Genomic DNA, 15,008 nt, shown 5'->3' on the forward strand with positions numbered 1-15,008 from the left:
CTATGAAGATTTTTTTTTTTCTCCCTCGCGGACGTTTCATGCTAACTTTTGGCTAAGCGTGGCTGCTGGCTAGTCGCTGCATGAGAAGATTGGACTGCTAGTCTGCGTTCCGGTGGACAAAGGCTGATTGCGCGGAGGTGAAAACTAAAAAGGGGAGGAAAATAAGAAGACAAACAACGATAAACGAAAGAGAGAGGGAAACAGACGGTGCCGGACTGAAAGTGAAAGTAAGATAGCAAACTAAGACTGCAAAAGCGCTGAATAAGGATAACTGTTGAAAATGGCAGCACTGTTTGGAAATATTGGACCGTTTGATGAAGCCACGGAGCAGTGGAGTGCATACACAGAGAGGTTTGAATACTTTGCACTTGCCAACAAGATTGATGATGATGTTAAAGTGCCAACATTTTTAAGTGTAATGGGAGGAAAGACATTTAATCTATTACGCAGTTTAGTGCAACCAGACAAACCTGGAACAAAGTCATATGATGACATAGTGGAGATCTTAGGAAATCACTATTCCCCCAAACCACTCATTATTGCGGAACGGTTTAGATTCCATAAAAGGAATCAGGAAGAGGGCGAATCTGTGGCACAATTTGTAGCTGCTCTGAAACGTTTATCTGAACACTGTGAATTTGGAGTGGCCCTGAACGACACTATCAGAGACAGACTGGTGTGTGGTCTAAGCAGTGAGTCCATTCAAAAACGGCTACTTTCTGAGGCCAATTTGACGGTTAAAAAGGCAATAGAGATAAGCACCTCCATGGAAATGGCTGCACGTGAAGCACAGCACTTTAGTGCCTCAACCCAAGTACATAGGCTGTCTTCTGAAGCCAAGAACAAAACTGCAGCTGACAGGCCTTGCTACCGCTGCGGGAAAACCGGGCATGAGGCACAAGAATGTTGGTGCAGGGACTTAGACTGCAGATACTGTGGCAAGAAAGGCCATATTGAACGCGTCTGTAGAAATAAAAACAGAACTGAAAAACAGCAAGTTGAGATGAAGAAAGATGGTTTCCGAAGAAATAAAAAGAAACATGTCAATAAGTTGGAGCACGACCAACATGAATCAAGTGACGATGAGTCTGATGATGAGACCGTGTGTGTTCTATCAATCAGGGACAGTGATGATGGATACTGGGTTACCCCACTGTTAGAGAACAATCCTGTACGGATGCAAATAGACACAGGTTCCCGTCTGTCCATGGTGTCTGAGACAGTTTATAAAGAGAAGCTACAACACCTTGCTCTTCAAGCAACAAAATTAAAGTTGCGAACCTATACTGGGGAGGCTGTTCCAGTTTTAGGATTTGTGAATGTGGCGGTGGAATACAACAAACAGAAAATGACTTTACCCCTATACATCATTCCAGGAAAACGTCCAGCCCTATTCGGCCGCAGATGGCTAGAAGAGCTCAGACTAAACTGGCAAGAGGTTTTCCTTGTGGATGATGGAACCACGGGTTCCCTACGGGAGGTCTTGGATAAACACTCCAAAGTTTTTGATGGTGAACTTGGCAGCATGAAAGACATAACGGTTAAACTGACATTAAAACCAGGAAGCACCCCAAAGTGTTTAAAGGCTAGGCCTGTTCCCTATGCCATCAAACCAAAGGTAGAGGCTGAATTAGACAGGCTGGTTAAGAGTGGAGTACTGGAACAGGTGAGAACAAGTGACTGGGCCACACCAATTGTTCCAGTAATGAAAAAGGATGGGTCTCTAAGACTCTGTGGCAATTTCAAGGTCACTGTGAACCCAGTACTAACTGCTGAACAGTATCCGTTACCCCTCATTGACGACATCTTCGCAGGTCTGGCTGGTGGACAAAAGTTTAGCAAGATAGACTTATGCCAGGCTTATCTCCAGATGCATGTTGTCCCTGAATCTCAGGAACTGTTGACTATAGTGACACATAAGGGCCTGTACAGGTATCAGAGGCTCCCTTTTGGAATTACTTCCGCTCCAGCCCTTTTTCAAAGAGCCATGGACCAAATTCTAAGTGGTCTTCCTGGGGTCCAGTGCTACTTAGATGATCTTCTGATCACAGGATCAAATGAAAAGTCACATTTACAGAACCTGGAAGCAACATTACAAAGACTGGAAGACTATGGTCTGAGAGTTCGACAAGACAAGTGTGAATTTTTCAAATCCTCAGTTGAGTACTTGGGCCATGTTATTGACAGTGCAGGACTGCATAAGGCGCCATCCAAAGTAAAGGCTATCGTTGAAGCGCCATCCCCAAATAATGTGACCCAATTGAGATCTTTTCTTGGTCTTCTGACATACTACGCGAGATTTGTGCCTAACCTTGCTAATAAGCTGAAGCCACTACACGAGCTGCTTAACAACACCAAGACATGGGAGTGGACCAACAGATGCGAGACAGCTTTCAGGGAAGCTAAAATGGCTCTGTCTAACTCTGATGCCCTTATGCATTTTGATCCCACACTACCCATTCAGCTGGCTTGTGATGCTTCGCCCTATGGCGTCGGGGCTGTGGTGTCACATATATTACCTTCAGGGGAAGAGAGGCCTATCGCTTTTGCGTCACGGACCTTGAGCCAAGCAGAAGGCCGATATGCACAAATTGAACGGGAAGCGCTGGCTATAGTTTTCGGGGTGAAGAGATTCCATCAGTATCTCTTTGGCAGAAAATTCACACTACTGACAGACCACCGACCACTCACCTCTATTTTCGGACCCCATACCGGAATCCCCTCCCTCGCGGCCAGTCGCATGCAGCGCTGGGCCCTGTTATTGTCTGCTCACCAATATGACATTAAATACCGGAAGGCGGACCTGCATGGAAATGCAGACGGGCTATCTAGGCTTCCATTGCCAGTCACACATGCAAAGTCAAAACCGACCGAGATCTTTTACTTCAAGGATGTGGCGGCAGTCCCGGTAACCTCAGTTCATGTGAAGAAACACACTAGGGCAGACCCTATTCTGTCAGAGGTGGTTGATATTATCACCAGGGGAAGGAGGGGTGTCATGACTGAGAATCTGAAGCCTTACCTGGTGAGGAGAAATGAGCTGTCAGTCCAGTCTGGATGCCTGCTGTGGGGCAATCGCGTCATCATTCCGCCACCACTCAGAGAGAACGTGCTTGACGAGCTCCATTCCGGGCATTGTGGGATGGTGAGAATGAAAGAGATTGCACGCAGCTATTTCTGGTGGCCGGGACTGGATGCAGCCATAGAGGAAAAGGCAAAATCATGTCCTGACTGTCAGAAACTCAGAAATCTCCCCCAGTTGGCTCCATTACATCCATGGGAATGGCCTGAAGAACCTTGGCAAAGAGTCCACATAGACTTCGCTGGACCAGTAGAGGGCCGTATGTTCTTAGTGGTGGTTGATGCCCATAGCAAATGGCCGGAGGCTATCATAATGCAGGAAACCTCCACAGAGAGAACCATTGAAGAACTACGATTGATTTTCAGTCGTTTTGGATTACCGCAACAACTTGTCAGTGATAACGGCCCACAACTGGTGTCTAAAGAGTTCAAGGCATTCATGGAAGAGAATGGCATTCACCACATTACATCTGCACCGTATCACCCAGCTACCAATGGGCTTGCTGAAAGATTCGTCCAGACTATGAAGCACGCCCTCAAGTCTGGACAAGGCAGACGATCACTAAACCAGCGCCTCAGTGCTTTTCTGTTGTCCTATCGGAACACACCTCATGCTACCACAAAGGTGTCTCCTGCCTCAGCTCTATTCAACAGACAGCTCCGTACTCGTCTTGACCTTCTGAGACCTCTAAGGACAAAAGAGGTTGTTCATCTTCAGCAGAGAGCTCAGGTAGACAGGAGAGCAAAAGCACAGTTGCGAACCTTCACTCCCGGGGACCAGGTTCTTGCCCGGAACTATGCCAGGGGAGAAAAGTGGAAAGCAGCGACAGTTTTGGCAAGAACAGGTCCTGTGTCATACACTGTCGAAACAAGTGACCATCTCATATGGAGGAGACACATCGATCAACTGCTTCACTCGTCTTGTTCCAGTGATGACCCAAAATCATCAGCATCTTCAGTTCCTGATCTTGAGGTCTATCCAGATCAGCATCTTGAAGAATCCTCCATGCCACCTGTAGATGGCGTTTCCCCACTGACAGCTGGCCCCGCACAGATTACGCCACCACGACCTGGTGATGATGCACGTGACATAACCATGGGTCGTACATACCCCCAAAGAGACAGACACCCTCCAGATAGACTGTCATACTAGTCTAGAGGCTGACCCACGACGATGGGGCATAATAATCCCCAGGGTCCAGTCTGGGAAACGAGGTAGTCTACCCTCTTTCCCTAGCTAAGGAAAACATGTTGTTGATATGTGTTATGTTGTTATTTGTCAGTTAAAGGGATGTTAAGAAACATGTTAAGAGACTGAAAAGAAGAGTGGATTAATTTGTCTTGTATAGGGGACTTCAAAGTAAAGGGGGAGGGATATGTTATGTATTGACATTCTAAGTTTGTCCCTCCACTGACTCCGTCACGCCCCTTTCTTGTTGTTATGCTGATACCTGGGTTCAGTCAATACAGAGCATGTACCAGTACAGTTCGTGGTTGTCCTTTATTCACTTAAAAGGATAGGCTCCTTTAATGAGCCACTATATAACAATTTACAACTTACAACTACTGGTACTGGATCCAGCTGTAGAAATTGTGTACCAGACAATAGGAGACACATTCTGTATCTGCAATTAATAAAAAATGCTCTAATATGTAATTATGTAACATCCCATTTAATTACTGAAGTAACATATTCTAAATACTTTGGATTACTTTTGGAGCACATTTGTGAATTACCTCACTGGAGGGGATCTTGTTACGGGTCTGGTTCAGAGGTTCAAGTGCAGACAGTGACACGGCAGAGAGAGCGTACAACAAAAGGGTTTATTCAACAACAAATGAGTCTTCCAGGTACAACAAAACTGGGAAACAATAATTCTTTAGTGCCCACTAGAGGACAGACAGAAACTAACAAAGTAGAAAATACTAACCTGACTAACAGAACTAACAATGAAACACAAGACTAACTAACCTGGGTTTCTTTAAATAACCAGCTCTATCTTGGCTTACAGACTTTGTGAGAATATGGAAGGAAGAAGGTGGGTGGTAAGGCAGCGTGGCAGGTCCGAGAGATGGAGGTGAGTATGTCCGGGCAGTTGCAGCAGAAGGAGGGAGATGAATGCCAAGGGTCTTTTCCAGGAGGGGTGAACAGCTGAGAGGATGCAGGTCCAGAGTGGCAACAGGCAGCGGAGAGTGTCGAAGCTGAGCAGAACAGAGAGAAACAATCCAGGCAGAATGAGCAACAACAGGTTTAAGCTGAGCAAGACAGGGTTAACTAACTGCTGATATTCTACAATCCGGCGCTGAGTAGTGGTCTGCTGTCGTCTTTTATGGGAGGCTGAATGAATACTGGAGGACAACTCCCTGCTGCCGCTGGAGAGAGTTGGGTTGATTGTCGATCAGCTGCACCTGCCCGTAACTTGCTCACGTGCCTCACTCACCAGCACCTGTGGAGAAAAGAAAGAAAGGAGGGGAGAGAGAGAAACTGCCCCTAGGCGGAGCCAGAGGGCATGACATATCTATTGCTTCACTGTTCTCATAGGTCACATAGAGCACTAACTTGACTAAATAAGGGTGGGTGCTACAGCTTGTACATGCCACAGTGTTCTTCCTCCCTCGGGAACGTTTTTAGGTTTATCAAGTTTTGTAGCCTCTGTTGTTTATTTCTGATCCCCCTTTCGGAGCGTTTTTTGTTACTTTGCTCTTTTCTTTATATTGTAGAGATTGATATTGTTTTCTTGATCATTGATCCCAGGTTAAGTTTCATAGCCTAATGAGGTCCCTGGGTTGCTTGAAAATAAATCTGTGTTGTTTGAAATATCTGCATCTGAGTCCTGAATTGAGTCCCAGCCTGACAGAGTATATGTATACTCCTATAAATATGTAATTTACCATAGCTGTAAGGTGTTGGAAAAGCTTTAAAATGCACCTTGAACACCTGAAAAGTGTTTGAATTTGACTTTGGAAAAGGTGCAGGAACCCTGATTTTAAAAGCCAACAAAATATTACAAGAACAAATGTTTATGGATATAGGGGTGTGGATGACCAGGAGAGAACTGGAGTGAAATTTAAAATTAAATCAATATGATTTCTGTAGGGGAAAGAAGAGTATGCTGATGTTATCATGCTAATCAGAATTTCCCTAAAATTCAACTAGAACTCTTTTTGGAACCACTGATCCAAGATATGTTAAATCATGGTTGTTTTTCATCACACATTTTTATTCTGCTTTGATAATTAAGTCATTTCAAATGATTCTTTTATTTGTTTCTCAATAGCATTGTTAGCATTATTATTTTTTTGTAAATTGTATGCAGGAGGGCAGCGGCAGTGATGCCACCCAGCACATCCTCAAGATCCTGGTCGTTCATGAGGCTGATGGAGAGGATCCAGTGGATGTATCCATCCTTCTTGAGGGCAAGGAGATGTTGCAAGGATGCGGTAATACTGCTAAAGCATGTACATTCCTTATGGGGCTGATTTATGCACTCAACCTTGCATACTCCTCAGAACTGCGCTGATTTTTTCTGTAATATGAATGGATAAATGTTATTCTTTTCTATTCACCTTTAGCTGTTCATGTTTTAATGCATTAAGATTTTAATGGCATACTTGGAAGTGCACGAGTCTAGAGTGCTGGTTTGAATGTTGCAGTTGCACTGTTTTAATTGAATATTGGAAAGCATCATTCCAGATCTGTGATTGTTTTGAATTTGTATTTAAGATCAATTTAACATCAAGGAAAATAAGAAGAACAAAGGGCCGTTACATCACTGCAGAACATTCAATGCTCCAGATACACACATTTGGAAAAATGAATCAGTATGTTATTATCTGAAATGTCATCTTCCTCAAAATGAAATCTTGCGGGACTCCGAGAATTTACGAGAATTTCGTCTGGTTCGCAAAACACTGTTCAATGTAAACACCTGCAAATAGCATTTGAACTTTGCTGAAATGTCGCTTATATTTTGCGAACAACTGTAATGGAAACGCAGCTTATGTCTGCTCTCCTTGTGTCTCAGGATCATCTCTTTGTTTCTCAACCTGCCAAGACTGCCCAGCTCCACTCCACCACGAGAAAACCTGCTGACTCACCTTACCTGCCTGCCTGCACCTTCTTGAATTAACACAGTGATCAATATTCCTTTCTGTGACAATCAATCCTTATTATTCAAATCATCAGCATCTGTTTTCTGTACTTGGAATCCAACCATTTCCTCAGCCCTTAACAATTTGTCTAATTAACCAATTACACTTTCCTGTTCAGTATTGCTGTGTATTATCTAATAACTGTCATCCATTTATTATTATAGATAGTTGATATGGGGGAGGTTTAAATATAAACATAGCAGCCAAAGCATCCCAAAACTCTTAACAAATTGGCTTAGCGTGAATATTAACAGAGCAAAGTTGCCAGAAACACATGGCTGATTAGTTTCTGTACCACATTTCATTTTCATGTGAGCATCCAGGAGCAAAGACAAAGACAGCAGGAGAGACAGGTAGAGCCACAGCAACTCAAGTCAGATGATGTGTAAGGTTACAACTAATTTCTCCAGCAAATGATTAAAGTTTTATCTTAAGATAAACCAAAATGTAATCTGTATGACATCTGGCACCCAGATCAAGAACAGATGTATACAATAAATTGACTACCTTCATGATATACTCTCACTGTTTTTCACAAGCACTTGAACTCATCTTAACAGCATTTTAAAGTGCTCAAATCTGTAACTTAATTCTGTTAAGTTACAGATTTGACTTAACAGAATTAAGTCATTAATACCCAAACTTGGGTATTAAAGTTTGGGTATTCAAACTTTAATACCCAAGTTAAACTTTTTTAGCTCTGGTGATCTGATATCGTTCAATTACAGCAGCAGCTTTGGGAAAACAGTCCAGGAGTCATTTTCCTACATACGCCGAGGTGGAAATATTCTTCAGACTGTGTACCCATGAGACAAACACACAGAGCCTTGTTGACACAGTCTATTTTAAAATGCTTCCCTTTCCCTGTGTCAGCTTTCCCCCTGCAGTAAAATGGATCTCAGGCTGGCACTGTATATGTCTATGCATTAGCTGAGCTAATTTGCTTTGAAACGAGGCTAGCAGTTTTGTATGAGCAGATGACTTTGATTGTCTCATGCAAAGTGACGTAGCCAAATATAAGTCGTTCGCATGAAATAATTAGGCCTATTTATACTTGAACTAAACTTTCTTTCAGTATCAGTAGAAAATAATTGGACATTTTACAACACTCTTGCAACTTTGAGTTACATACTGATGATATGAGAGGTCCTTGATAGAATTCTCAGTCCCACAAGGCATGTTTGTGCTCAGTAATGACAGCAAAGGCTTCAAACAGATGGATGTTATTTAAAAAATCCATGAATTAACAAGAAAATAAAATGACAGATTTTTTTTTTTTTTAAAGCCACAGTGAACAGGCTTCCTCATGGAGCAAGGAAATAGTCCAATATAATTTCTTGAAGTACTGTGCTGCAACAATAGATAAAGAAATACAAAAATTACTGATACAAAGTTGTTTGGTAGAGTTTGGGGTGCAGTTGAACTGTTTTGCGTTATACTGACAAGTGTTGATGTTATTTTGTCGACCCCTTTTATCTAACTATTTAAGTATTTATCAGTGAGGGTACCTCTCTGTGTAATGTAATACAGTTCAACAGCATTACCAACATCACCTAAAATGATCATAAAGTTGAATCAGCACCTATCGAAAACACAGTCTACAACAACTGAACATTATGACCTTCACAAGGAGAGAATATGTTGCAGGACTATTAGACAGTTTCAGTTTAGGCTTGGTGTACCTAATAAACTGTCAACGGAGCCTATTTATATGCCAGTTGTTTGTGTGGCTAACACACACTAAAGTAAAGCACAGCAAGTCACAAACAGCAGAATTGCTTCCCCCAATGACATAACAAATAATAAACCCTCCCTTGTACTGCACACCTGTATCAAAGCAACTCACACATAAGGCCTTCAACCTGTTTATCTATCTGTATCATCAATGTGTCTGTCATTTGCATTTGTCTTATTATTTGTATGTCCTATTTACTTTTATTACAACTTCACAAGTAGAAAAGGATAAATTATTAAAACCTGCAGTACTTTTGCTGGAACTGTAGACCAAATATTTCCAGACTCCAATGTATCAGTGTCTATCTGCAGAACCACATGCCACTCCTCTCAATCCTGTCATTCTTATCTCCTTCATTTTCTTTTACAGATCCTAGCTCTAGCTCTCTAGCATGTAGCCTTTCAGCTCTTTTTGTCCCTGCTGTTTATCTCCACTCATCTCATCTCTAAGTATAACTGTACCTTGATTTGTCTCCTCATCCTCTTTCCTCCTCTCTCCCCTCTCCTTGTGTCTCCTTCAGCCTCCCTCAGGTCTTCAGAGAGGACTGACTCTCAGCCAGATCATTAATTTATGCCAGCAGCGGTGCCTCTGAAGTAAAAACAGGTGGCAGAGGAAGCAGGAAGATTTATTGCATCTTTCTCCATAAATACCATTAGTTGGTGTGAGAGGTCTGTCTTATTTCATTTCTCTGCCTGTGCTGGTTGGTCACTCACCTCACATTGGGTCGTGGATCATGTGTGTGTGTGTGTGTGTGTGTGTGTGTGTGTGTGTGCGCGCGCGCGCACAGTGGACAACTTCTGAGTGTCGGTGCCCAGGTGCCTCACATGTTGCACATTAATTCTGCCTGAATAGAAACATGCAGTGCGACTCCCACCAGAGATCACAGGAAGCATATTAGTTGACAACAAAACTGATGTCTGCTCAAACAAAACCATTTACATAGTAAACCGCATTTAAAGGATTGTTCTGCCAGGATTACTTGTTGTAAATCAACGTTACTATACAAAAGAGAAACACAAGAGGTAAAGCTCCCTGCCTGACTGCACAATCAGGCACAGGAGTCACCCCCCAGGACCATATTAATAGCAGGCTGCAGCAGTCTGTAACTTCAGTCGTTATAACAAAACAACAGCCTCTGAAAATGCTGTACACAGTTGTGTACGCTGTGTGCCTTGAAGCCCTTGTTTGTGGTCCTCTGACTTTTCTTCAGGTCAAAATTACAATTTGTCTGATACTTTTGTTTAGGATCTGCACAGAGGCTGTGTCCTCCCTCAGGTAAGACGAAAGGAACCTCCTAATACATCAACAGTCATCAACCATACATAATATATTATTTGGTTCCCCACTCTGTCCCTGTGGGGAAATTTTTCCTGGACTCTGTCCAGCTACAGTTTAAAGGTGTAAACAGAAAAGAGAGAACCAAAGAAGAAAATACAGCAGCGACATACTTCACAGAAGTAAATATATATATATGTATGTTAACAAAAGTATATAAAAAATATATAAATACACACACATGTATACATACATACATACAGTGCTGTGAAAAAGTATTTGCCCCCTTCCCGATTTCTGTGTTTTTTGCATATTTATAACACACAAAGGTTTCAGATCATCAAACCAATTTTAATATCACACAGAGACAACCCAAGGATATATAAAATGCAGTTTCTAAATGATGATTCAATTTATTAAGGCACAAAAAAAAAATCCAAACCTGTCTGGCCCTATGTGAAAAAGTAATTGCCCCCTGAACCTAATAGCGAGTTGTGCCACCTTTGGCAGCAATAACTGAAATCAAGCGTTTGCAATAATTGGTGATGAGTCTTTCACACCGCTGTGGAGGAATTTTGGCCCACTCTTCTTTGCAAAATTGTTTCAACTCTGCCATATGTAGGGTTTTCTACCATGAACTGCCCGTTTAAGGTCACACCACAGCATCTCAATTGGATTTAAATCCGGACTTTGACTTGGCCACTTCAGAGGTGGACTTGCTGGTGTGTTTAGGATCGTTGTCCTGCTGCATGATCCAAGAGCGCTTGAGTTTGAGGGCACAAGCAGATGGCCGGACGTTCTCCTTCAGGATCTTCTGGTAAACAGCAGAATTCATTTTTCCGTCAATCACAGCAAGTTGTCCTGGTCCCGAGGCAGCAAAGCAGCCCCAGACCATCACACTGCCACCACCATGCTTTACTGTTGGCATCATGTTCTTTTTATCAAATGCTGTGCCATTTTTACGCCAGATGTAACGGGCTGCACACCTTCCAAAAAGTTCAATTTTTGACTCATCAGTCCACAGAACGTTTCTCCAAAAGTCTTGAGGATCATCAAGATGCTTTTTGGCAGACGAGCCTTTGTGTTCTTTTGTGACAGCAGTGGTTTTCGCCTGGGAACTCTCCAATGGATGCCATTTTTGGCCAGTGTCTTTCTTATAGTGGAGTCATGAACACCGATTGTGACCTCCTGGATGAGTTGTTGTCGCACTCTTGGAGTGCTTAGTTGGTCGACCACTCCTGGGAAGGTTTGCCACTGTTCCCAGTTTTCTCCATTTGTGGATAATGGCTCTGACAGTGGTTCACTGGAACCCCAGAGCCTTGGAAATGGCTTTGTAACCTTTTCCAGACTGATAGATTTCAGTCACTTTTATTCACATTTCTCCTTGAATTTCTTTGGATCGTGGCATGATGCGATTGTTCTTGAGATTTTGTAGCCTACTTCACTTTGTCTAACAGTTTCTATTTAAGTGATTTCTTGATTCAACAAAGGTGGTGGCAATCAGGTTTGGGTGTGGCCTGTGAAATTGAACTCAGCTTTCCCAAAACTGTGGTTAGTCACAGTTACTTTGTGATTTAACAAGGGGGGGAAATTACTTTTTCACATAGGGTCAGACAGGTTTGGATTTTTTTCCCCCTTGGTAAACAAAATCATCATTTAGAAACTGCATTTTATATATCCTTGGGTTGTCTCTGTGTGATATTAAAATTGGTTTGATGAACTGAAACCTTTGCGAGTGATAAATATGCAAAAAACACAGAAATCAGGAAGGGGCAAATACTTTTTCACAGCACTGTATACACACCTATATACAAGAGAGATATAAACAGATTATATTGCACGGATCAGAATTTATTGCACCATGTATGTTATTGCACTAAGACGTACTGTTGGTTGTTTAGCAGTCTGATGGATGTTGGCAGGAATGAGCTTTTGTAGAGGTTCAGCCTGGTTCTGGGGACCCTGAGTCTCCTGCCGGAAGGTAGAAGCTGGGACTCATGGTGTGAAATGTGAGTCGGGTCAGAAACAATTTTCTGTGCCAGTCTGGTGACGAGTGGAGGGGAGGATGATTCCTGACCCCTATAATCTTCACGGCAGTCTGCACCAGACTGGCAATCTGTGACCTCGACTGCACAGTTAGGTTGCCGTACCAGGCCACAATGCCCTATCTGATGATACTTTCCAGTGCAGCCCGGTTGAAGAGCAACATAATCCTCTGCTCCACTCCATAGACCCTTAGTCTGCGTAGAAAGTAGAGACGCTGTTGGAGTTTGGAGCAGAGGCTTCCAACATGTACCTTCCAGCTGAGTGTGTTAGATACCTGTATGAACCCACCTGACTGATGTGTTGGTTCTTAATGACAACTGGCCTGTGGTCTCCGACAGACTTTGGGTCAAATATCATCTCCTCTCTCTTTCCCACATTCAGCACAAGATGATTTTGGTCACACCACTGGATAAATTCCTCTATTTCTGAGAAATAGTCAAGTGGGCTACCGTCAGCATGCAGCAAGATGACGATAGCTGTGTCATCAGAGAACTTTATAATAAAGTTCTCTGAATGTGTTGTTACACAATCATTTGTGTACTATGTGAAGAGGACCGGGGAGCTCCGCCTGTGCTTATCAATCTTGGTTCCGAGAGGGCGCTGTTGACCCTGACTTGCTGTGTGCACTGTGTCAGGAAGGAGTGATACCACCTCAGAATGTAAGAATTCACATTCATCTCCTTCAGTTTTCCCACAAGCAGGTGCGGCTGCATGGTGTTGAACGCTGAGCTGAAGTCAACGAACAACACACGTGCATAAGCTCTGGGGTCCTCGAGGTGTTTGCTGACCAGATGAGTGACGCTTGTAATAGCGTCATCAGTGCCTCGACCCTGCTTATAGGCAAACTGAAAGAAGTCCAAGTGTGTATCTACTTCCCTCCTGAGCAGAGTCACCATTATCCTCTCGAAACACTTCATGACTATGGAGGTTAGAGCCACAGGCCTGAAGTCATTGTTGACCACAGGACATAGTTTTTTGGCAACTGGAGTGATTACTGATTTTTTCCAGAGACCTGGGATGGTGTATGAATCCACAGATCTCTGGAAGATGGGGTACCAAGCTGTTGTAAGCTCCTCTGCACAGGATTTGAGCAGAAAAGCAGATATCCCATCTGGTCCTGTGGCCTTTTTGGTGCAAAAAGACCTGAACCTGTTCTGGATTGGACCCTATGAGGATGAATCACCAGCTTTGGGTCCTGCTCAGTTGCTGAAATCGACCTCAGGACCTCCTCACATGGGTTTTAAATCTTAAATAAAAGTCATTCAGCTCTGTTGATCTACCTGTGGCCATCATCACAGCATACGTGGAACCACTGCAAGGAAGGCTGCAGAGCTGCTTCAACCACCATCATGCTAAGGCCTGTCCATCATAGAGCGGGTCTTTGGCATGTTAAAGGCATGTTGGAGATGGCTGTTCTTCAGGGCTCTGTAGGTTGACCACGCCTTTGTCCCCTCAGTCATTACCGCCTGTGCAGTGCTGCACAACATCTGCCTCACAGCAGGGGACATCCTGGAGCCAACTGAGGATATCCAGTAAGGGGGGAAGCAAGTGGACATGGCCAGCGTGACTGACTGGCGGCTCTCAGTTCCACGTGTGCACCCTGTAGAATTGCAGGACCATGACTATATGTATGCCATGAGGACAAGATCGTTGACAATGTGTCTACCTCATGTGACCAGCCTTGTGTGTGCGCCGTGTGCCTTAAAGCCCTTGTTTAGTTTTGGTTATGGAAATGCCTGTGTTGTCTTTCAGTTTGAGTTGTGCCACTCCTGTCCATTTGAACATTACCCTGTAAAGGGATGTGTTTGTCTGTTGCGCATGTGGCTGCAATCGGTTGCCTAAATGTATTTTCACTATGAGCTGTGGACACTGAACTGAACAGAAAACTATAATGGTATGTGTGGAATAATACATGGAGAAGGACACAAAGGTGAAGATATAATGTTACCTGTGTAAGTGCTATACCACACTCGCCTCTGTGGCCGGTATTCAGTGTAAATGCATTTGTGTGCACATTCAGGTACATGACATGCTGGTGTGTAATTGCATCAGCCGTAAGTATTGTCCAATGTGTTCTTAACCTGGTTGGGTTAGTGGCTTATGTGCATTGTCCAAGCACTTACGCAGGCTTGCTTCCCCCAACAGTGCCACCTGCAAGGTCATGTATGAGACACCATTCAGCCATAATCACAACACAGGAGTTCAGTCCATAACTGTTCAGAAGCCAGTACAACAAGCAGTATGTCATGTGCACAATTGTCTATGCTTTACACACAACAGTCTCAGGCCAACAGTAAGACTTAGTGCACCCTGCCGTCATATTCCTAAAGGACAATACCATTGCAACACAGGGTGTAACAATGTTGGATGACGTTCCCAGTTTGCTGCAGAACATATCCAGCACCTGCATACAGTATCAGATGAAAGCTGTACTACAGATATCATCGTTACCTTTAACCATTTCAGTATGTCAAGTATGGCAACACAAATGCATGAACAACAAGGTACAGTAAAGATGTTGCATACATGTAATTTCAGGTGATTTCTACAGTTTGAGACACAGATTAACAAAAACAGAGTCAGGACTTAGATGCCACAACTTAAATTTTTGGAAAATATAAATAATATAATACAATACTGTACATATGACTGCACATAGTCAGACATCTTAATGTCTGACTAATCCCTCAAATAAATCCAGGAAACATTTGGCGTCAGC

General features: G+C 43.2%; 1 protein-coding gene across 1 annotated transcript; it reads left to right on the plus strand.

The window, feature by feature from the left end:
- Window positions 1–1,003: 1,003 nt before the first annotated feature.
- Window positions 1,004–13,825, plus strand: LOC121626053 (uncharacterized protein K02A2.6-like). The gene is made up of 3 exons (XM_041964413.1): window positions 1,004–3,811; window positions 6,399–6,522; window positions 13,746–13,825. The coding sequence occupies exons 1-3, from the start codon at window positions 1,004–1,006 to the stop codon at window positions 13,823–13,825; spliced, it is 3,012 nt and encodes a 1,003-aa protein (XP_041820347.1).
- The last annotated feature ends 1,183 nt before the right edge of the window (window positions 13,826–15,008 follow it).

Source organism: Chelmon rostratus, chromosome 22, assembly GCF_017976325.1.
Source record: "Chelmon rostratus isolate fCheRos1 chromosome 22, fCheRos1.pri, whole genome shotgun sequence".
NCBI classification, from domain to species: domain Eukaryota; kingdom Metazoa; phylum Chordata; class Actinopteri; order Chaetodontiformes; family Chaetodontidae; genus Chelmon; species Chelmon rostratus.